Source organism: Bicyclus anynana, chromosome 15, assembly GCF_947172395.1.
Source record: "Bicyclus anynana chromosome 15, ilBicAnyn1.1, whole genome shotgun sequence".
NCBI classification, from domain to species: domain Eukaryota; kingdom Metazoa; phylum Arthropoda; class Insecta; order Lepidoptera; family Nymphalidae; genus Bicyclus; species Bicyclus anynana.
In genome coordinates, this window is record NC_069097.1 from 3,295,106 (window position 1) to 3,317,768 (window position 22,663).

At 36.0% G+C, this 22,663-nt stretch overlaps 2 protein-coding genes across 4 annotated transcripts; one reads left to right on the forward strand and one right to left on the reverse strand.

Moving 5' to 3' along the window:
* Positions 1–1,173: 1,173 nt before the first annotated feature.
* Positions 1,174–10,255, reverse strand: LOC112044956 (cytochrome b-c1 complex subunit 2, mitochondrial). The gene is made up of 10 exons (XM_024080974.2): positions 10,094–10,255; positions 9,675–9,811; positions 8,038–8,212; positions 7,111–7,242; positions 6,270–6,440; positions 5,311–5,402; positions 4,678–4,775; positions 3,654–3,817; positions 3,149–3,370; positions 1,174–1,373 (listed from the first exon to the last, which is right to left on the reverse strand). Exons 1-10 carry the CDS (start codon positions 10,136–10,138, stop codon positions 1,290–1,292), a joined length of 1,320 nt encoding a protein of 439 aa, XP_023936742.2. The 5' UTR covers positions 10,139–10,255; the 3' UTR covers positions 1,174–1,289.
* A 1,335-nt stretch (positions 10,256–11,590) lies between these two features.
* On the forward strand, positions 11,591–18,307 carry LOC112044940 (enhanced level of genomic instability 1). 3 transcript variants are annotated; one of them, XM_024080956.2, is made up of 3 exons: positions 11,591–11,911; positions 12,057–15,596; positions 17,876–18,307. In XM_024080956.2, exons 2-3 carry the CDS (start codon positions 12,064–12,066, stop codon positions 18,117–18,119), a joined length of 3,777 nt encoding a protein of 1,258 aa, XP_023936724.2. In that variant the 5' UTR covers positions 11,591–11,911; positions 12,057–12,063; the 3' UTR covers positions 18,120–18,307. The 3 variants fall into 3 exon arrangements, with proteins under 3 accessions (XP_023936724.2, XP_023936725.2, XP_052741710.1); XM_024080957.2 differs by having other exon boundaries at positions 12,375–15,596; XM_052885750.1 differs by having other exon boundaries at positions 11,612–11,697; positions 12,375–15,596.
* Positions 18,308–22,663: the final 4,356 nt, after the last annotated feature.

A 22,663-nucleotide genomic window follows, 5' to 3' on the forward strand; every position in this document is an offset into this window, starting at 1 on the left:
TCAAAGCTGAAGCTTATTTTATCTCATTACTGTGTTTATTGGAATCTCTAGACCACAAATTGATCAAATAGCTCCTAGTATGTAACTATACATTAGTAAATCTTAATCATTATCAGCTTATTTGAACAGTCAATAACAGGTCTAGTCCCACTTAAGTGGGATAAGGGTAAGGAGATGATGAATTACAGGTCTAGTCCTCTTTGCTTATAGGAGGAGGAATATGGAGCTTAGACCTGCTATGCGGCTTCTTTTTCGCTGCAAAGTAGTTTGGCGGGCTTTTGGTGTAGTGTACATACATAAAGTCTAGGATTATACAGCTGTTGGTGGCATGCGTTCTAAAGATGCAAAAATGCTCTGCCTGTGGTGATGACTCGATTTGAACATTTATAGGAATTATAGGGTAGGCAAAATACCTGAAAATCATAAACTTCATATTTCATACAATTTGTGTGCATAACACACTAGTTTTTTAGTACATTTTCCATGTCACTGCACACTCTGTTGATATTTAAACTACAATTTGTGCTCCTATTATATATTAGGCAACTTAAAATGATTACTGACATGGGAAGTATTTATCACTGTGAGTTTATGAAGAATATTTGTTTAGTTGTGCTCCATACTCAAGTGTGACCCTGTCATATTGTTTCCATTGTTCATTATCATTATCAACCCATATCCGGCTCACTGCTGAGCTCGAGTCTCCTCTCAGAATGAGAGGGGACTCGACTATTGGCCTAAATAGTCTACTGAGCTGACCCAATGTGGATTGGCAGACTTCACACACATAGAGAATGTACTTGTTGTATCCATACTTACTTATTTGTAATATTAGAAATTATCTAAGTTAGTTGGAGTTGGAAAAGTAAGACTGTCTTATTGTTACCTTTTCATGGCTAAGCTACTGTGTCAATTTGGATGAAATTTAGTAGAGATAATAATAAATTGGACATGGAGAAGAACATAGGCTACTTTTTAACCTGGGTAAAATCCATGGTTGATGCAATTGAAAAAGAATTTTAACGCAAACAGAATCGCGGGCGTCCGCTAGTGCAGATTATAAGAGAGCAAATCCATGACAAAATTTTACCAATAGTTTCAATTCATCAGTAGTCATCAAATTCTAAACATTGCAGTTTATTACAGTTGGATAAAAAATATTAAAACACAATCTATACATATTTTAATTTAATAGATATAATAACAATAAATTACAGTAATCAATTTTTCATGATATTTTGATGGTGGTTTGTAACATTATTTCCTATTAACAATTACTATTTGTGTGTCTATAGTTCGTCTGTGTATGGGACAAAGGCAAGATTTCCTGCAGCTCCCATGGAAACTTTCGTCTTGACAGCATTTGAAACAGCCTGAAATAAAAAAAAATTATATATAGTAAAACTAAAGTCAATGTGCAATGTTTATCAACAAATAAATTAAAAATGAAGGTAAAAACGCATATCATTTCATACCTTATTCATTTTATACTATGTATTGTTTTGGCGCGTGTGGTAGTTCGTTGTTGAGAAGTAATTGAGTGTTGATACTTTATTATTGTGAGTATTCTTTACCTGAGAGATATCACTGTTAGACAGTTGATCAATCGCACCTGGAGACTTGGCTGAGCGTGTGGTGTAGTAGTTGTTGAGAAGTAATTGAGTGTTGATGCTTTATTATTGTGATTTTTCTTTACCTGAGAGATATCACTTCTGGACAGTTCATCAATCACACTGGCGATGTCAGCTGGAGACATGACTGTGCTCGTGGTGTGGTAGTTGTTGAGAATTAATAGTGTTGATGTTTTATTATTGTGATTATCATTTACCTGAGAGATATCACTGCTGGACAGTTGGTCAGTCTCCCTGGCGATGTCAGCTGGAGACATGACTGTGCTTGTGGTGTGGTAGTTGTTGAGAATTAATAGTGTTGATGTTTTATTATTGTGATTATCATTTACCTGAGAGATATCACTGCTGGACAGTTGATCAGTCTCCCTGGCGATGTCAGCTGGAGACATGACTGTGCTTGTGGTGTGGTAGTTGTTGAGAATTAATAGTGTTGATGTTTTATTATTGTGATTATCATTTACCTGAGAGATATCACTGCTGGACAGTTGATCAGTCTCCCTGGCGATGTCAGCTGGAGACATGACTGTGCTTGTGGTGTGGTAGTTGTTGAGAATTAATAGTGTTGATGTTTTATTATTGTGATTATCATTTACCTGAGAGATATCACTGCTGGACAGTTGATCAGTCGCACTGGCGATGTCAGCTGGAGACATGACTGTGCTTGTGGTGTGGTAGTTGTTGAGAATTAATAGTGTTGATGTTTTATTATTGTGATTATCATTTACCTGAGAGATATCACTGCTGGACAGTTGATCAGTCTCCCAGGCGATGTCAGCTGGAGACATGACTGTGCTTGTGGTGTGGTAGTTGTTGAGAATTAATAGTGTTGATGTTTTATTATTGTGATTATCATTTACCTGAGAGATATCACTGCTGGACAGTTGATCAGTCGCACTGGCGATGTCAGCTGGAGACATGACTGTGCTTGTGGTGTGGTAGTTGTTGAGAATTAATAGTATTGATGTTTTATTATTGTGATTATCATTTACCTGAGAGATATCACTGCTGGACAGTTGATCAGTCGCACTGGCGATGTCAGCTGGAGACATGACTGTGCTTGTGGTGTGGTAGTTGTTGAGAATTAATAGTGTTGATGTTTTATTATTGTGATTATCATTTACCTGAGAGATATCACTGCTGGACAGTTGATCAGTCGCACTGGCGATGTCAGCTGGAGACATGACTGTGCTTGTGGTGTGGTAGTTGTTGAGAATTAATAGTGTTGATGTTTTATTATTGTGATTATCATTTACCTGAGAGATATCACTGCTGGACAGTTGATCAGTCGCACTGGCGATGTCAGCTGGAGACATGACTGTGCTTGTGGTGTGGTAGTTGTTGAGAATTAATAGTGTTGATGTTTTATTATTGTGATTATCATTTACCTGAGAGATATCACTGCTGGACAGTTGATCAGTCGCACTGGCGATGTCAGCTGGAGACATGACTGTGCTTGTGGTGTGGTAGTTGTTGAGAATTAATAGTGTTGATGTTTTATTATTGTGATTATTATTTACCTGAGAGATATCACTGCTGGACAGTTGATCAATCGCATTGGCGATGTCAGCTGGAGACTTGGCAGTGCGTGTGGTGAGGCCCTGGGCAGCGATAGACTCTGCCAGATCGCTGCCATCCTCAGCTTCAGACAGCACTTGCACCTTGAGCTGATTCTTGCCCGCTTTGATTGCATCGGCACTCAAGTTACCAGATTTAAGCAACTTTGCAGCTGCCTTTACGGCCTGGAAAAAATAAAACACCTTAATTATATAGGAAATCCAAAAAAATATTGGTTTTTCATCTATACATACATATTATAAAGCAAACTCGTCCGCAGAGACTGTTTGTTCGCGGCACACTTGAAAACTATTAATGATGATATTTCTTCCAAGTATCGCAAGTCTCAGTAAAATATAAATAAGAAATTTTGATTGAAAAGTACTCAGCATAGAATTTACTACATCCTGGTCCTTAAACTAGGTAAGCACGTGAGTTAAGGAATGGTTTTTGAGTCTGCTTACTTACAGCGTTAGCCTCATCCTTAGCAACAGAGAGCACGACTCCAAACAAGCCGTTGTCAGAGTAGGACACGTTGAAGCCAGCTGCAGCAAACGGCCCGACGTTGCCGATCGCCTTCGCGAGAGGGGTGTTGTCAGATCCCCATTTAATGACCGGCCCATTGCCAAGAGCTGAAATAATAATAAACAATGTCTTAGCTGAAGGAGATCAGATTATTTCTGAGCCAAACAACAAGTTTTGAACTTAGGTCAGATATATAAATTACTTGATTGTAATTATAAATTCTTATGTGGTCGTCCTTGCCCACCTTGAAGGATGACCACATAAGAGTAGGAGGGTGACCTGTCGAAAGGATGGCGAGGAAAGGCCAGAGATAGAGTAGAGTGGAAAAGTCTGGAGGAGGCCTATGTCGAAGGACAACCTGATTGCTCTGGTGTATAAATTAAGTAAAAGTATTAGGCTATAAATAAAGGCTATTTTTATTTTATTTATTTATTAATTATAAATTATTTCACATAGACTATCCCAAGTAATAAATACAAAAATATTGCTTAAACGTTTGTTCAACATCCTGCCACATACAATCTGAACACCTTCAAGGCAAGACGCCTTCAAGGACCTTCAAGAAGTGCAAAGGCACTTTCTAGCCAAGTGCACTCACACTTAAACAAGTTCATTGCTTCCCAACATTTGTTACATAGAATCTCATTATTTATGTTATTGTGGAGTATTGTATGAAGATGTTGCAACAGTGTAATTAAGAGTATATTGATGACTTGAGCTCAGTTGTTTGTTAGGCAGCGTGGACACCGTCACGCTGCCTAACAAACAATTGATAATGCTTTATGTTGTAATTATAGATCATAAATTGTTTAGTGTGGGTATGGAGAACATGTCGGGAGGTGAGTGTTTATGCATTCTAAAGGGATCTCTCAAACCTACACCCAGGGTCACAAGTCCTGGGACCTGCTAGAGGGGTTTCCTCTACAACAAAATAATGATCGCTGCTACCTGTCACGTCATACTATACCTTTAGCAGCGACGGCCAGCGCGAGGCTCTGCGGGGAGCCAGCGGGCGCGCCTTGCACCGCTATAGCCACGTGCGCCAGGTCTCCACCCATCTCCTTCCTATACATGCATCATCACTTTTAGTGGTTTAGAGAGACGTGATAGCCCAGTGGATATGACCTCTGCCATTGATTCGGAGGGTGTAGATTTGAACCTTGTCTGGAGCATGCATCTCTAACTTTTAAGTTATGTGCATTTTAAGATATTAAATGTCACTATGTCTCGAATCGTGAAGGGTAATCATTGTGAGGAAACCTATATAACTGAGAATTTTCTTAATACTTCTCATTCTGAGAGGAAACTCGTGCTCAAAAGTGAAATACCTGACTTCCCATAATTTTATGAAAGGTAAAAGTTTTTCAGCCCATTGCTCTTAACACTAGTAAATATGGTAGATAATGTTAATACAAGTTCTTAAAGTGTACCAAATGGGATTGTATCAAAGTTATCTAAGAACGCCATCTACTGGTAGTTATAACCAACCCTGTTTCACTGTGACTGTAGATGGCAGCACGCATCGTCCGATTACACTTTTCGTAACGCGTTTACCAACTTGCTCAAGTCGAGCGTGCGTAATGAAGTTATACTTAAGTACCTTAATTCACCACCGAAGTATGGGCTGGCAGCGCTCTGACCGTCACCACCGGTAGCAATCTGCAGGTTCTGAGCGACCATAGCGGCTCTATCCTAATTTGAAAAACAAAAATAAGTGTAAGAAATAGTAGTCCGAGACGGATATGACGTCAGGTGGAGCGACTTGTTTCCGTAAAAAGTGGGGCGTTAGAGAGGGGTACCGATCGGTTGGCGGGAACGACTTGTGATATAAGGCGCTCGTTGTACGATACTTTGCTGTGCTCGTGGCGTCCCACCGAGCCTTCCACATTTCTTGATTGTGTAATTCTTGAAGGGTTACATGGGATAGGCGGGAAGAGAGAATTAAGTGGAAAAGGGGAGTGTTTGTAGAAATAAGCTTGGTGGTGGTAGTCAACAAAAAGCTCAACTATACAACTACTAAACATATTTATACTGGCGGACTTCCCCGCGCTCTTAGACCTCTTTAATCCGGCCCTATCGCAAAATCCGATTTTAGTGGACACCTAGTAACTATAAACTACTTCCTTGCCAAAGTTCAGCTTTGTACATCAAGCGGTTTTCGAGATTTCGTGATGATCTTTCGCATTTATATATTAAGATTATAAAAAGTAAAGTTTGTGAGGTTATATGGGATAATCTGTAGATCTACTGAATTGATTTTGAAAATTGTTTTACTAATAGAAAGCTGCATTATTTGTGAGTGTCATAGGCTATACATTCCCGTATTCCCGTAACTAGCGGACCCGGTCTAGCTTCGCTTTGACTTATGTGCACTTCTTCCCTATCTTTACCCTACCCCTATGCTCCATACAAACTTTCACCCCCCATTTTAGGGAAGTGGGGAGGTTAGAAAGAGACAAAAAGTAGCCTATGTCACTCTTCATCCTTTCAACTATCTCCACTTAAAAAAACAGACACACAGTTACACATTTATAATATTAGTATGTATGGATTATTTACCTGATTGCCACCAACGATGACCACGGCGCAGCGGCCCTGGGTCACAGAAGTAGAGGCGAAGTGCTGCAGGGACTCCGAGCTGATGGTGCCAATCCTCTTGGGTGCGATGAAGAGAGAGTTGCCCAGACCACGACGGTAAGCAGCCTTGTGCAGCAAATCTACTGCACGGACCTGTTTACATATACATACGAGCATATCCAAAGTTAAGTTAGTTAGAATAAGTTTAAATATATTGTCAACTTTAATTTAATTTTGTATGTAATTTTACCTAGTAATCTAATTTAATAATTGTATTCAATGAATTTGTTTTCCTTTTACGCTAATGTTTTATAATAGTATACTTTTTTTATTAACTTTGACATAATATAATATTATTATAAGCTTGACATATAATTATTATGAAAGTGTTGACATGAAATTATATAAAATGTTATGTGCACCTAGCGTTAATATACATATCAAATTTTTTGTGGCATATTGTATTGTTTTTAATGGTTAATATGTGTATTGTTGGCGTGCTTTAAATAAATATAATTAATTTATTAATTATATTAATTTATTAATTATATTTATTAATTTAAATAAATATAATATAATAAATAAATAAATAAATCCAAAGATTTTCGAAATTACCAAAAAGAATCCGAAATCCGAATTTAGTTACTCCACTGAGCGCACACAAGCATAATTTTGTGTTAATTTACATTATAAATTTATGTACATTTTACACTTTCTGTCAGCCAATTCTCAGATTTACTGAATATGCATAAAAAAATGTCATAAGAATCGGTCAAGACGTTTCATAGGAGTATGGGAACATATTACCAAAATCTTTATTTACCTGAGGAGGAATGGCCGCCAGATCAAACTTCAAGCGGGGAACATTGTCAGCAAGCTCCCACGGCCTGAACTCTTGGTTTGACACTATGTTGTTCAGGTAGTCTATGGCCACTGGTAAGTTATCTTGAGTTGCCTAAAATTAAAAAAAAATATATATTATTTTATTATAGACAAACAGCTTTTGCTGATGTGCCTATGTTGTTGTGTGACTAGCTGCTTAATACATTATTAAGCATCTCAAATCTCAGTATACCATTCAAATAATGAGTCAAGAAAACAAATAAAAAGAAAGAAAATAAATTTATTCAAATTCAAAAGTTACTAACAGTATCCTTCCCTAAAGACAGCATGTCTGTCTGTAACCCTTAAAAAATAAAGGGTGTACAGCTCAGCATATGCCGTGTACTAAATACAAGCATAATACGCGGCGCTGCTTTTCAGTCACTACATAGTAGACATATACATATGGCCTGATTCGCCAATGTTGCTGCTCTGAGCAAAGATAAATTTTTTGCCCCATCCACACACCAAACTTTTTTTAGGGTTTAGAACGTGTGTATGTAAAAAAATTTAACCCTTGAAAGATTTCTTGAATGTCTGTCTATCACAGTCAATTTTCTCTGAATCTACTGGATTCTGATCATTATCTAACATCTGTCCTTTTACATCAAGTGACATAAAAAATAAATCAAATTAAATTAAATTAAAATTACTCAATCTATATATTATTAATTATTATATAGTGTTAAAAGTTTGAGCTTTTAGGGGATAATCTCTGGATCTACTGAACCAATTTTGAAATTTTTTTTTACCAATAGCCACATTTTTTCTAAGTATCATTAGCACCATTTTAACCCTGCGTTATTTATATAAGATATAAGATCTATTACTATGATATATGTCAGTGAATTTTTAATACTATTCATACTTCAAGAGTGTAGTAGATGAATTCACGGTCTCCAGAGGCACTGACGGAGGCTCCAACTTGTGCCAACTTCCTCTTAATCATATAGGCACTGGCATTCTTGGTGGAGAGGCCAGCTGCGGAGCGCAGAGCATGAGCAATGCCCAGCTCTGTTTGAGGCTCATAGCGAGACCCAGCTCTGTAAAAACAATGAATATACAGTTATTTGAATGAAGGAAAGGGAAGTAGTTAATCACATATCATTGTAATAATGATAAGATTTCATATTTATTTATTAATTTATTTTTTAATATAATATATAATAATTAATATATTATTAATACAATAATTAATTAAAAGAGTCCAGGCTGAGATGGCACGGTCATGTGATGCGAAGATCAGATGACCATATCGTAAAAAAGTGCCTTTTTATGGATACTAAAAAGCGGGGGAAAGGGAGACCACCAACAATGTGGTTAACGAAGGTTCGCAAGGACCTGAAAGATAAGGGCCTGACAGATGATGACGGAAAGGAGTGTAAAAAATGATGGCACATGATTTGGAAAGCCAACACCATATAAACGGGACAAGACGAGCCCGAAGAAGAAGAATGTGTAATAATAGGGATGATGACAGTTTTTTAAATTGTATATAAATTAAGAGTACGCTAATAGTAAAGCAATTTTGTAAAAGTAACAGGGTATCTGCGATCATTACTTTCGGAGCTACAGGGATTTAAAGGGATTTGCGGCGCTGCCGCAGATCCCTGAAAAACGCTCCATACAAAATGGCACGATTTAGTGACGTCGTTGGCTCGCTGATCGTTAGGTTTGTATGGGCGTTCAAACAAAATTACTAATATCTTTGTTATTTCTGCGTTTATGTTTATAGTTCATGTATTAAAAAAGTCACATTTAATGTAAGGAAGCTAAAACTGCATTAATTTTCATCTAATTACGATAAAATATTTTTAGTACATTTTGAAATTTTATAATCTTATTTATATTGCAAATATCCAGTCAATCTTTGCTTTTTATGTATAAATTAGTTAACATTGACCCTATTTACTCGAATGTATCATAAAAGTAATTATATTCAAACCTAGTCATCATCCCCATTAATTTATGTAGAACTTATATAGAGAATGTCTTAATACACTTTAGTTTTATTTTCCTATAGCATTAGCAGATTAATCAACTCAAAATTTACATAAATGTATTTATTACCATTGCTTAAAATGTAATCTATGCTTCTGGTAAACTAATACTATTAATTGTGTGTGGAAGTGTGCCGACTGCCAGACTCTGATATAGGGAAGGCACCACATGATGATGATGACTTACTTTGTTATAATAAAGATTTACTTTTAAAAAAACCGCTTTATTTTTGTGTTTAAAGTGCTTCTACATCATTCAAGACTAATTTGAAATTAATATAGGTATCTTATCTAAGTCTATTTGCTGATATATGGTTAGCTAAGTTCTGGTGGACTTCGATAGTGGCTACTACTAAAGTGCACTATCTTTATGCCTTTTTCCACTTGGTCACAGTATTGGATGTTATGCATAGGTTCATTGATGCTAATTCCTGCTGGAGTAACTCCAACCGGCTAAGCCCATACAAACTACTTATACATAATAAAAAATACAGAAATAACTCACTTAAAAGCAATGGTCACTCGTGCAACTGGAGAACCATTATCTAAAGCGGCCACAAATGTGTTATTAGTTAGAACAGCAGACTGGATTCTTGCGTCCCTAGCGACAGCAGCTGGTGCAGCTTGTGCATATCCCCTGGTCTACACAGACATAACATAATTAATGTTTTTAAATCTTGGAATATTCCAATCTTTTACAACCCTTAACTTAAAAATTTCTTTACGGAAATAACAGTTGAGGTATTTATTAATATTTGACATAGGTTCACGGCTCATAATCACTGAGTTAATTTATATGTATGTTGTACAAAATAATAAAAGTCTCGAGTTATTTTCATTGGAAGGCTGTCTTTTACATAACACTTTTGACATGAGGGCAGGAAAATTCGAATAATATTATAATTTAGAATATGAACTGTTTACCGTGACATGACGAATAAAGGGCGTCGCAAGTGCTTTTGACGACATCTTTATGTAAATAGTCTGAATCTGAACTCTGAAGATTTTATTAATTACGGGACGTCTCTTTAAATTTCCTCAGGAAAATCAATTTTTTCGTTTTCGAACCACAGACAAAATAAAGATTACACCACAGATTAATAGATACTACGGATTATCCGTCATTGGAATAATGGTCTATGGTTTTATTTATCGAGTTTTTTATATTTATTTTACCTTGGAAATACGTCGCAAATAAAAAAGTTAAGGCCAAACTGTGAATCTGTTAATTTACTCTTGTGTGCTTGTGTGTATTTGTTATAATTATTTTATTAATTTAAAAGTTACATTTTAATTAAAAAATATGAAAATGCTCTATTTACTCTTTGATCTGTGATGTCAATGTCATTGTCGTCAATTGTCAATGTCATTTAAAATTATGTGATTTCTAGAGGTGAGTCGTACTCGCTAAAACGCGTACTGAGTGTTACGAGTACGAGTACGCCGAGAGACGCGCTCCAAAGACTAGCTCCACGAGTATTTAGAAGTACGAGCCATTAGGACCTATAGAATAGATACGTACTCATAAATACTCAGTGGCCAGCGATTTTACGTCATATTATTTGATACTAAGCGTACATTAATTTCAAACGAGTTTTACGTAGTCATTTGGACTAGTGGTATGTACGCAAGGTACAAAAAAATTGAATCCTGAGTTCGATCCCGGGTAACAGAAAATCATTTTTGTCTTTTTATTTTGTTTTTTTCAATTGGTTTCTTCAACTATTTTTGGTTTTTGTAATCCACAAAAAAAAGAAAAAAATTTGCAAACAAAAATATTTCAGTCATTAATTTCAAAATTTCAATTTAATTTTATTATTTAGTTATTTCTTTTAATATTACCTCATGATACTGTCGGGTTACATTAACTTGGATAAATAATCATACTAAAACAAATAAACATTATGTTTTTAAAATAAGGATTAAAATCAGGGACTCCAAATATTGGAGTATTAAGAGTATTAAGTGTATACTGCGTTAAAAAATCGGTCTTATGTTTGATACAGTAAAGACAATTTTTCATCGGCAATGGGACGTCACTCACACATTCTTAAACGAACGCGTCCGGGAACGCGTCTCGCGATGTTTTGTCTGTTGGAGTATGAAGTGTTTATTGCGTTGAAAAACCGGTCTTATGTCTAGACAACAAAGTCTATTTTCTTTCGGCATTGATAGAAGTCTCTCACTCACACATTACTAATCGAACGCGTCTCTGAACACGTCCTGCATTGGTTGGACCGTTAGAGTATTTGCGAGTATTGGACTCGCACTCCGTTGACGTCTTGCGCTCCTCGGTACTCGGTACTTCTAAATACGCTTAATACGTGTATAAGTCCCTGCTCCGTACTCGTACGCCATACGTCTTCCAACAAACCTAGTGTTAAGAACTGCTCCAGTATATACGCCTCACCTCTAGTGATTTCGCTAGGCGCCAATTTTTTGTTTTGCTTGGTGTATAATTTTCATTTTAATGTAATTTATTATAAAATTATACTACTTGGAACATGTAACTTGAAGAAAAGTGTACGGTTAGTTGGTACTGCACTGAATTCAACTATTGAACTAATGACTATCACATCTAAAGCTGAAATCACGCTGAAACAAATGAAATTGAGGCCTAGTAAGCTGTTTGACTGTGAGTTGGCGGGTTGAAACCTCATTGACATCTTTCATGATTCCTTCGGTCTCAAAGAGACGGAAAAGTGTGAGAATTATTATGAGGTGTTAGTGATAAGGTATAAGGTACGTTAGATTACGTCGGCGCTTACAGTGCTCTATTATACATTTGATCAGTTCTCTAATACTGTAATTAAGTTGAATAAGCTAGCCAGAATAAGATGTTTGTGTGTATGTCGATTTCAATTGTTTTTTAAATTAATATTTGCAGGATAGCTATGTCCAAAGCTTTAGAACCTAGTGACATTACATTGTCTGGCAATAAATTGGGTTATTCTCTCAAAAACAAACACAAACGTGTGTTAAAATCAAGAGAAAATATATTCAAGCCAAAATGCAATAGAGAGCTTAAAAGAAAATTAAAAAAATACAAATTAAGAAGAGATGGAACCGAGGATCCTGATATTTTAGATGTGTCAAATATATTAGTTACATCATTAAGAATAAAATCACCTAACCAAGAAAAAATTAATTGCAACAATAACATAATTGATCAAGAAGAGCTAAATCAAAGAAATTATCTTTTCAGAATGGTCAGGAAGAAGAAAATGAGTGCAGATGTTGACACTGTGGTCATTGGTGAAGATAAAGTTAAAATCCAAAATGGAGAAAGAACAGTGCCCATTTCTTTAGATGAAGTAGGTGATAAAAAGCATATGGATGCATTTAAGTTAATGATGGATTCAAGAAATAAAAGTATTGGTAGTAATTCACCAGGCAAAGATAAAGTAGATGAACCAGAAACAAATGGAATAACGGAGAGAAAAGAAATTAAGGCTAAAAGAATTTTATCCCTTCAGAAAATGGCTCTGTCTAAAGGGTCTGGAAAAAATAAAGAAATTGAAGAATATAGAGACAAGTCTATTGAAAAGAAAATGGTAAAAAGAGCAGAAAGATTAAAACAATTAATCTCTAAAACAGAATCTAAAGGTGCACTAAAAATAAACATTTCATCACATAAAGAAACACAAACTCTAAAAGACAACAGTGATTTAAATTCTAAATTGAAAAAAAGTAAGTCACTTAAATTATGTGACATTTTTAATGAGACTACTGAAGTTTTTGAACAAAATAAAATATCCAAAAGTATTGCACAAGATGACATTGAATTTTTGAATAAATTGGCTCCATCTATTAAGAAAAAAGAAAACATGCTTAGCTATTTTCAAAAAATGCCCAAGGATTCGGAACAACTTGAAGATAATGCCTCAGTGAAAAAAAATAACAAGCCTGTTATTAAAGTGAAACTTAATTCGAAACATAAAAAGAAAACCAAGATTTTAAAATCTACTGAAGATGACAATACAGCTACTGATACTGTGGAAAACATAATGGTTTCAAATGGAAACTCAAATGAAACACATACTAGTAAACACAAACGATTTAAACGGAAACGAAATTTGAATCTTGATGAAGCTTCTTCTCCTCCTTTAAACACAACTGATCTAAATTCATCCAACAGTGAAGGCCGCCCTAAAAGGAATGTTAAAAAGCCTTTAAAATATACAGAGGATGTTCAAATTTTTAGTTCTGATGAGGAACTACATATTATTACCCCAAAGAAAAAAAAGAGTAACATAAAATCTTGTGACTTTAATGTTGTTAATACAATACTAAAAGCAGAAAATGTTGATGTTAAAAAGGATATCATTGATTTAGTAAGCAATGATCCTGTTGTAGAACTACCAAAAATAAATGAAAGTAGAAAGAAATTATCTTTAAAAAAGAAAATAGCAATAAAACCTAACAGTGATAAAAAGGCAGTGAAGTTAGCACCAATATTTGTTCCAAAAATGCAACTCTCTCCTGCGGATATTGAAGCTAAACAAAAGTTTTTGCAAAGTGGAGTTCCTGAAAAGTTAAAAAAGAAGGCACAAAATTCAGCTAGTGTAATAACTTTTGAAACATTTCCTTCTGTAGTGCATATTCAACAAGGTACACAAGATACAAACTTACATCAAGAAAAGAATTGGTTCAATATTTCAATGGGCACTGATGAAATAAGTTTCACACAAAATGACTGTTCATTTAAAAACCTCTTAATGTTAGAAAAGGCTTGTAATTTTAATGTACCTGTTGTAAGCAAGTATAACCCTGAAAAAATTCTGAAAAGTATTAAATGTGCTTATCCAAAATTTCCTGTTTACCGCACTTATAATTTGATGTGTGGGAAGAAAAAAGGTGATATAAAAGATTTTAGCTATTCGGAAATAGATAACAGTATTGAAATAATAAATGGGCAATGTGCTGAAATTAACTATGAAAATCCTGATCAATTAAATTGGTGTGATAAATATAAACCAACTTCATCAAAACAAATCATTGGTAATTTTGAGAGTATAAAAGAATTGAAAAAGTGGCTAGAGACTTGGACTGAAAATTTGTTTAAAGCAAAACAAAATGCAAGTGATAGTTCTGATTTTTCAGATTTCTATCATTCAGACACTGATAGTAGAGATGGAAATAGAAGCACAAATAATGTATTGATATTGACAGGGAAAACAGGATCAGGTAAAACTAGCAGTGTATATGCAGTAGCTTCAGAATTAGCTATTAAGGTAATAGAAGTCAACTCCAGTAGTAAAAGGACAGGTAAAATAATGTTGCAAGATCTACACGAAGCTACACAATCTCACAAAGTTGATAGGGCAAAAAGTGGTTCGGAAAACTCTCAAAAACTCCAGGAAGACATATCGGTAATTCCTAAAAAACGTGGTAGGCCCAAGACAATACAGAATGGAAAACCTAGCACAAAGTCCAAATTAAAACCATCTCAGCCAAAGATAAGTGAAAACCAGTCACAAACATTATCAAGTCAAGAGAGTGCTAGAACTGGCATGTCCCTTATTTTAATAGATGATGCTGATATAGTTTTTGAACAAGATGATGGCTTTTGTTCAGCCGTTGCACAACTTATTCAGTCTTCAAAACGACCTGTCATATTAGTGACATCATCATTGACTTGCCCACATTTACAAAAATTCATACAATATGGGAAAATATTACATATGCGTCCCGTTTTATCTAGAATGCTTGGAACCTGGCTAGATATTATGTGCTTAGTCGATGTGGGCAAATGTTGTATGGGTCTAGGGGCTAAAATGTTGGATTTTTATAAAGGTGATAAAAGGAAAACTATAAATTGTTTACAATTTTATATGAACTCAAATAAAAATGTAAACAAAGATCATGAAGTTGCACTTTCCCAATATAAAAGTAAGATTGATGATGAAGATTCTAGTATGTCTTGGGTAGATTCTGAAAGTTCAGAAGCAGCTATATCTAATGGTACTGAAGAAGATTTGTATATTCACAAACAGTTGCAACTGTTACATGTTGGTTATCCTACAAATATGTTTAATATCTGGTGGAACTTACCTGCCATCTACAAAGATTATAATAATAGTGAAGAAAATGATAAAGATGGTAGTTTACTAAAAGTGGATATTGATAAAAAACACAGTACAGAGAGCCTAAATAAAATTGCTCATGTTTTAGATACAATATCAGTTATAGATTATTTTGATAGTAATAATCCAGACAGTGGCACAAATGTTAGTACTAGACCCTGGTACACTTCAGAAAATGCTAGTTTATTAGAGAATGAAAACTTTGAATGTTACAATAAGTCCTCATTGGATACAAAAGCGATATCTGATGAACTAATAAATTGTACAATTACTGCAGCCCGAAGATCATTCAAACATGAAAATAGCTTGAATTTACTTACTTCCAATATGAGTGCTCAGAGGTATGTATTATTTTTTATTATATTACATTGACCTTGTAAAATAAAAGGATGCACTATCATGTAGAAAATTTTACTTTAAAACTGGCCAGTTTTGCTTTGACAGTTTTAGTAAAGAAAATTATACCTAAAGGCCTTTAAAAATAGTCCAATACTCAATAAAATCCCAAATTCAGAGCAAATTCAACCTTAAGGATTGAGTTAAGGTTGAATTTGCATATGCGACTACTTGAATTAAGTGCCAAGAAATTTGTGTTTGGCACTCATTGAGTGGGGACGTTTTTTGCTTGCTGATTGTGCATCCACTTTTAATAGGAGATTGATGTTATATTATTATAGATAGGATAACTGCCTTGATGGTCTAGTTTTCACCTACAAAGACAATGATGATGAGGTCCTCTTATTTTTGTTGATTGGAGCTATGAAATAGATTTTTAGAAGAAAAGAAGGAAGAATTTCAGTCCAGAGAGGGTTTGGAGGGTGGTGGAGTTGTTACCCTGTCTCTTGAAGAGCATGTTAAGCCATTGTTCCTGATTATTATCATTAATTTTTGATAAAGAATTTAACATTATCATCTTAAGTGCAGGCTGAGGGTGATAATAATGTTACAAATACTTGTATGTTTGTGACAACTCGTATTGGAGTAGCGTTTGTTTATACAGGGTGCTCGGGAGTATTTCCCATAACTCTAGGGTATTCTTTGAGGATTATTAATTAAAAATGTTTAAGGAACATGTATTCTAAAATGAAAGTTTTCAAAGTAAATAATATCTCTTTTAAAAATAGATCCCTTATCGCATCCTTATAGTAATGCCTTAGCGAAACCTATTAATTAATAAATATCACTAAGTAGCTAATTACTGAAGTGCGGAGATCCTGTCCTGAAGTAATCAAGAAAATCACTGCACCACAGAGGTCATCGCTTTTGTCAAAAATACTATTACCTACTGTCATCATCTTCTTAAATTGTCATTGAATAAAAAATATTTCTCTTCATTTTACCTAAAGGCGTGTGTTACATGGAAAGTCGGAATTGTTTTCAAACGAAATTTGAAATATTTTGTATGAAAACATAATAAATTTATTTTTTAGTTTAAAAAAAATTAGTTATGCCGTTCGGCTCTTATAAGTGGACTCGTCAACACCTTGAAGTTATGGGAAATACTCTCGAGCATCCTGTATATTTTTTTTCAATGATAAGTTAGTAATTGGCTGTAACATCACTGATGTTAAGTGACAATGCAGTCTTAAGATGGATGCGGGCTTACTTGCAAGAGGTACAAGTTTATTCATATCCACCCCTCTGATGGTCTCTTTGCGGCATCATACTGGAATGCTAACACATAGCAGTATGTCTTAATGAGCTAATTAATTTGCAATCCTCATAACTGTTTTTTTTTTTTATTATTCTTTACAAGGTAGCCCTTGACTACAATCTCACCTGATGGTAAGTGATGATGCAGTCTAAGATGGAAGCGGGGTAACTTGTTAGGAGGAGGATGAAAATCCACACCCCTTTCGGTTTCTACACGGCATCGTACTGGAACGCTAAATCGCTTGTCGGTACGTCTTTGCCGGTAGGGTGGTAACTAGCCACGGCCGAAGCCTCCCACCAGCCAGACCTGGACAAATTAAGAAAATCTCAATCTGCCCAGCCGGGAATCGAACCCAGGACCTCCGTCTTGTAAATACACCGTGCATACCACTGCGCCACGGAGGCCGTCAAACTTTAACTTTAATTTTAAGATTTTTAACTATCACCATTCATGACATAACTTGACTTCAAAAGTGCTTGTAAACTAAGCCTAATTGAAATAAATGAATTCTGAGTTTGAGTTTGAGTTTAAGAAAATATAAAATCCTTAACTATCCCAACCTGGAAATTGAACCCAGGACATCTCTCTTAAGAGCCACAGCACTATCAACCAGCTCCAGAGTGGTTGTCAAATGTGCCACAAAGCATTGGTGGTTGGTGGATATAACCTCTGCCTTCAATTCGGAGGGCATAGGTTCAAAGCTGGTCTGGGGCATGCACTTCCAACTTTTCAGTAATGTGCATTTTAAGAAATTAAATATCACATGTCTCACGGTGAAGGAAATCTGCATACCTGAGAATTTTCTTAACCCTCTTTGAATGTGAAGTCTGCCAATTTGCATTGCGCCACCGTGGTAGACTATTGGCCTAACCCTTCTCACTCTGAGAGGAGACTCGTGCTTAACATTGAGCCGAATATTGGTGGTTAATGATAATGATCTTGACAGTTTGAATTATTATTTTTCAGGCAAAGAGACAAGACAGTGTCTCGACACAACAAATTGTCCAGCTATTTGCACCCTTCATCCATGTTGGATCATCGGGCCACTGCATTAGACTACTGGCCAATTTGCCGGGCTATTTGCAGGATTGAAAAAAACAGGACCGATGTAATTGTGAAACGTAAAAATCGTTTCTGTCATTACTTAAAATCGTTGAATGTGCTCGCCAAAAATGATTTCTTTGATAGCCTCGCTGATAGCCTCACTTGAAAATGTAATTAATCACGTTAACAAGCTAATTATTTAGTTAATTGGAGTTCGATCAACGTCACATCCTACAATGACCTCTAGGTTTGGAATATTTTCTGGCTATATTCGCAGTTTCAATTCCACCAGTTTTGTATGTTGTATGTTAGATATTTGATTTATACTTAGGGTCCATTTACACAAGCGGCAACTGCTACTCTGTCTCTGTCTGACTGTCTCGGCGGCAGCCAACGGCAGTCAACCCGAGTCGACCGTCGCCTGCCGCCGAGACGTCGCCGGCTGCAGTCGACTGCCGTTGGCTGCCGCCTAGACGTCACTGACTGCAGTCGTCGGTGGCAGCTGCCGTTCGTGTAAATGAACACTTAGCTTCATTGGTTCCAGTGGTTAGCCTTTCTCATCATGTCCTAGGTTCCAGTCCTGTGTTATGCTGTGAAATATGGAGCTTTTCTTTCAAGAAATTCTCATCTCAGTGTTGGTGGTGTGAGAACTCTGTGCCTGGATAGAAATTTAAGCTGTTGGTAACATTCATTGACATGCGATTCGATCTTTAGAGTCAATCATTCTAAACTCGCAACCCACATTGCAGCAGCGCGATGGGTCTAAGGGTTCATTTACACGAGCAGCAACTGCTACCGACGACTGCAGTCAACGGCAGTCGACAGCAGTCAACGGCAGTCGACGGCAGTCAACGGCAGTCAACGGCAATGTGCGGCTCATGTAAATGAACCCTAAGCCTCAGACAAATTATAGAAGGACTAGTATCGCACCCAAATTCATGAATTCTGTCAGTTTCTGAGGAAAACGAGCTAAGATTTGGTATATACTAAACTAGTAATTGTTGTTGATGAAAATCCACATCCCCTTTGGTTTCGTACCGGAACGCTAAGTGGTCTTTGCCGGTAAGGTGGTAACTAACCACGGCCGAACCCTCTCACCAGCCCAATATATGGATAGAGACAGTTTTTATAATCGCATTAGATCGTTGATCATATACTTTGACAGAAAAGTAACGTCCTTAAGTAATTAGGCTTGAATGAATGAATGGGTGAATTGATGGATGTTTGTTACTCTATTAATCAATGGCTGAACACATCTGGATGGAATTTGGCTCAGAGGTAGATTATAGTCTGAAAAAATGAATTTTTCAAATAATAGTTGCTATAGAAAGTTAACAAAAGCAACAATGTAGTTCAGATTGAATTGTCTTATATAATAAAATATATTGTAATTAATGTTTCACTATTATTACACATAATATTGAAACATGTTGTTAGAATAATATAAATAGAATACTTATATAATTATGTGACATTTGGATTGTATTTGTACTTAGTTATTTATTGTTGCGTCACTAAATTGTGAAGTAAAATGTAACTTGTTTACTTGTATGTATAGTTATAATAATTTAGAATTTTGGACAGGGCTTTAGCCAAATGGTTAGTGTAACTTGGTTCGATTTATTTTCATTTTTCCCGAATGTTATAGTTTCTTTTTTTAGTTCGGAACGAGAGCCTGCAGTAGTCACACTTACCTCAATAACATTTCAGCTCATGCTCCTAACCACAGAACATAAAGCACTTAAGATACGCTTCCATGCTCCTAACGTAAGTAGTAGTAGAGCTATTCTGCAACAATGTTTTGTTTAACTCGCTAATGCTACTATCGAATTCACCTATATCTCTTTTTGTCTAACACGATACTATAAAATGAGAAAGACAGATGTGAATTTCAAAAACATCGTTACAGAATAGCACTGCAGTAATAGTTTGGTTCGTGGCGAATTTGGAAAGTAACAGGTTTCAAGAGTCCAGATCCTCAATTGTGTATGTTGTGTATGTGTGTGTTTTTTATATAATCTACAGGATAACATGAGGAATAATCTCAACAGTCGCTAGACTTTAGAGCTTCGTAGTAAACCTTCCCTAGAGACGCTTAAAGCTAACTGGGGATGGGGACTGGATTTCTTATATTATGCTTAGGAAAATATTAAAAAAATACACTTTATACTAACCTTCAATGGTTGAGAGTCTGGATCCTTGAAACCGGCTTTCCTTCACGGAATGGATTTCGGCCGTGGCTAGTTACCACCCTACAGTAAAAATATCACTTATAATTAAGTGACATTGTAATCAAGGGTTAACTTGTAAAGAATGAAAAAAATTAACTTTCCAAAGATACCATAATCCGAACTACATTACTGTGTACCGTACGTACCTTTGGTAGGAGCATGGGCTGTCAAAGTTCCAGCTATCATGAAATGAGGTAGGTCTGGGTGCCGCAGGCTCTTAGTCAATTCTGTTGACAACTTTTGCTCTATCCTTTACTGTTGACATGTCTTGACATCTGTATTATAATACTTTATTAATAATAAAGGTTACAAATTTTTTATATCTTTTTATTTATTACTACTAAACTCCGCGCAGTTTTGCCGGCGTGGTTCCTGTTCCCGTAGAAATACGGGAATAAGATATAGCATACAGCACTCGGCGATAGTGTAGCTTCCCAACAGTGAAAGGATTTTTCAAATCGGTTCAGCAGTTTCAGAGAACAAACAAACAAACCATCGAATCTTTCCTCTACGTAATATTAAGTCTTAATTAATTAGGTTATTATTTTTATAATATTTTTCTACTAACATTTAAGGCGTCCGAACGGGAATAATATTGTACCTAATACCGAAACTCATCGAAACCGATTCAGCAGTTTACCGTGAAAGGGTAACACAGACAGACAGATATAGGTTTACTTTTACATTTCTAAGATTAGCATAGACTGTGGTATAGAGCTTGTTATTCTCCTGGTCAGACCTTTGTGATAGCTGAAAGGAGAATGAAGTTATTTTTTTTTATTGAAAATTTATGAAATATACATACATATTACATGTATTTTTGTTTCTAAAAGAATTTCAGCGACACTATTAGCGACCGGCGATTCCCACTCACATATCCTCCTGAGGTTGCCGCGGAATCTCTTCCGCGAAACCTTCGGGAGGGATGCGTAAACACATTTTACACATCCTAGCCACAACCACCAGTTTTACCAGCGAGAAAACAAAATGGTCCTACCTTATGTAAATATCCTAGTTACTTATGGTAGGTATGGTTTGGCTGGTGGGAGGCTTCGTCCGTGGCTAGTTACCACCCTACCGACAAAGACGTACCACCAAGCGATTTAGCGTTCCGGTACGATGTCGTGTAGAAACCGAAAGGGGTGTGGATTTTCATCCTCCTCCTAACAAGCTAGCCCGCTTCCATCTTTGCATTGTGAGTCGCATTACTCATTTACTCGTGCTGGGACCTTTTGTGGTGCCTTTATGTATGACTTAGGAGGACGCCCCATTAGTGCGTTGCGTTATGTTGCTGCTTTGCTCATATATTTTCAAATAACTGACGACCCGCGTAATTGCCGTTCGACTGCATCATCACTTACCATCAGGTGTGATTGTAGTCAAGGGCTAACTTGTAAAGAATAAAAAAAAAAAGTTTCAGAAAACACCTAGTAGGCAACTATGGAGGACCGTGGTGGTCATGGGTAACGTAACGTCATTTCTAGTTTTCGGAGCGTTAGCGATCGTAAAAAGAGAATCGACATGCCACTTGGCTAGGGGGGCTGGTTTCAAATCGTGGAATTAGACAGACAAGTTAAAAGTTCATGAACCTAAGTAGGTATAAATATTTAAATGAGATCTTGCGCATTTATTTTTTTGCAATGCGCAAGTAAATAAATAGTACTTACTAACTATAAGTACGATAAGAGGTCATTAAACTCGGCGAACTATATAGTCACGGTCATTTCACAAAATTTCTCAAGCCAGCCATATTTGAACACTAGCGGATCCGGTCAAGCTTCGCATTGACTTGATGTACATTTCTTCTTCCCTAATCCTTACGTACTCCTACCCTGAGTACCTATGTTATGCCCGTCTCCTGGTTCCAAGCAACTCCCCACCAATGGGGATGATGACTAGGTTTGACTATATTGATTTTTATGATACATTCGGATAGATAGGGTCAATGTTAACTAATTTTTACTTATAAAGCAAAGATTTTCTGGATATTTGCAAAATAAATAACATTATAAAATTTCAAAATGTATTAAATTTTTTTTATCGTAATTAGATGAAAATTCATACAGTTTTAGCTTCCTTATATTAAATGTGACATTTTTAATATTTGAACTATAAACATAAACGCACAAATAACAGATATTTGTATTTTTGTTTGAACGCCCGTACAAATCTAACGTTCAGCGAGTCAACGACGTCACTAATTCGTGCCATTTTGTGTGAGGCGTTTTTTAGGGAACCGCGGCAGCGCCGTAAATCTGACCCTTTAAATCCCTGTAGCTCCGAAAGTAATGATCGCAGATACCCTGTTACTTTTACAAAATTGCTTTATTATTAGCATACTCTGAATTTATATACAATTTAAAAAACTGTTATCATCCCTATTTTCAACCAAATCGGTTCAGCCGTTCTCACTCGTAAGTTGAGCGGTGACTACGCAACTTTTTTATAACACTTACCTACATTTTTTAACTTTTGATAT

Bases quoted from the DNA above. Each gene is read 5' to 3' on its own strand.
- LOC112044956 (XM_024080974.2), bottom strand. From the start codon at position 10,138: ATGTCGTCAAAAGCACTTGCGACGCCCTTTATTCGTCATGTCACG. The intron at 8,213-9,674 runs GTGAGTTATTTC...TTGTTTTTACAG, and splicing joins CGAGTGACCATTGCTTTTAA to AGCTGGGTCTCGCTATGAGC. The intron at 5,403-6,269 runs GTAAATAATCCA...TTTTCAAATTAG, and splicing joins TCATCGTTGGTGGCAATCAG to GATAGAGCCGCTATGGTCGC.
- LOC112044940 (XM_024080956.2), top strand. From the start codon at position 12,064: ATGTCCAAAGCTTTAGAACCTAGTGACATTACATTGTCTGGCAATAAA. The intron at 15,597-17,875 runs GTATGTATTATT...ATTATTTTTCAG, and splicing joins TCCAATATGAGTGCTCAGAG to GCAAAGAGACAAGACAGTGT.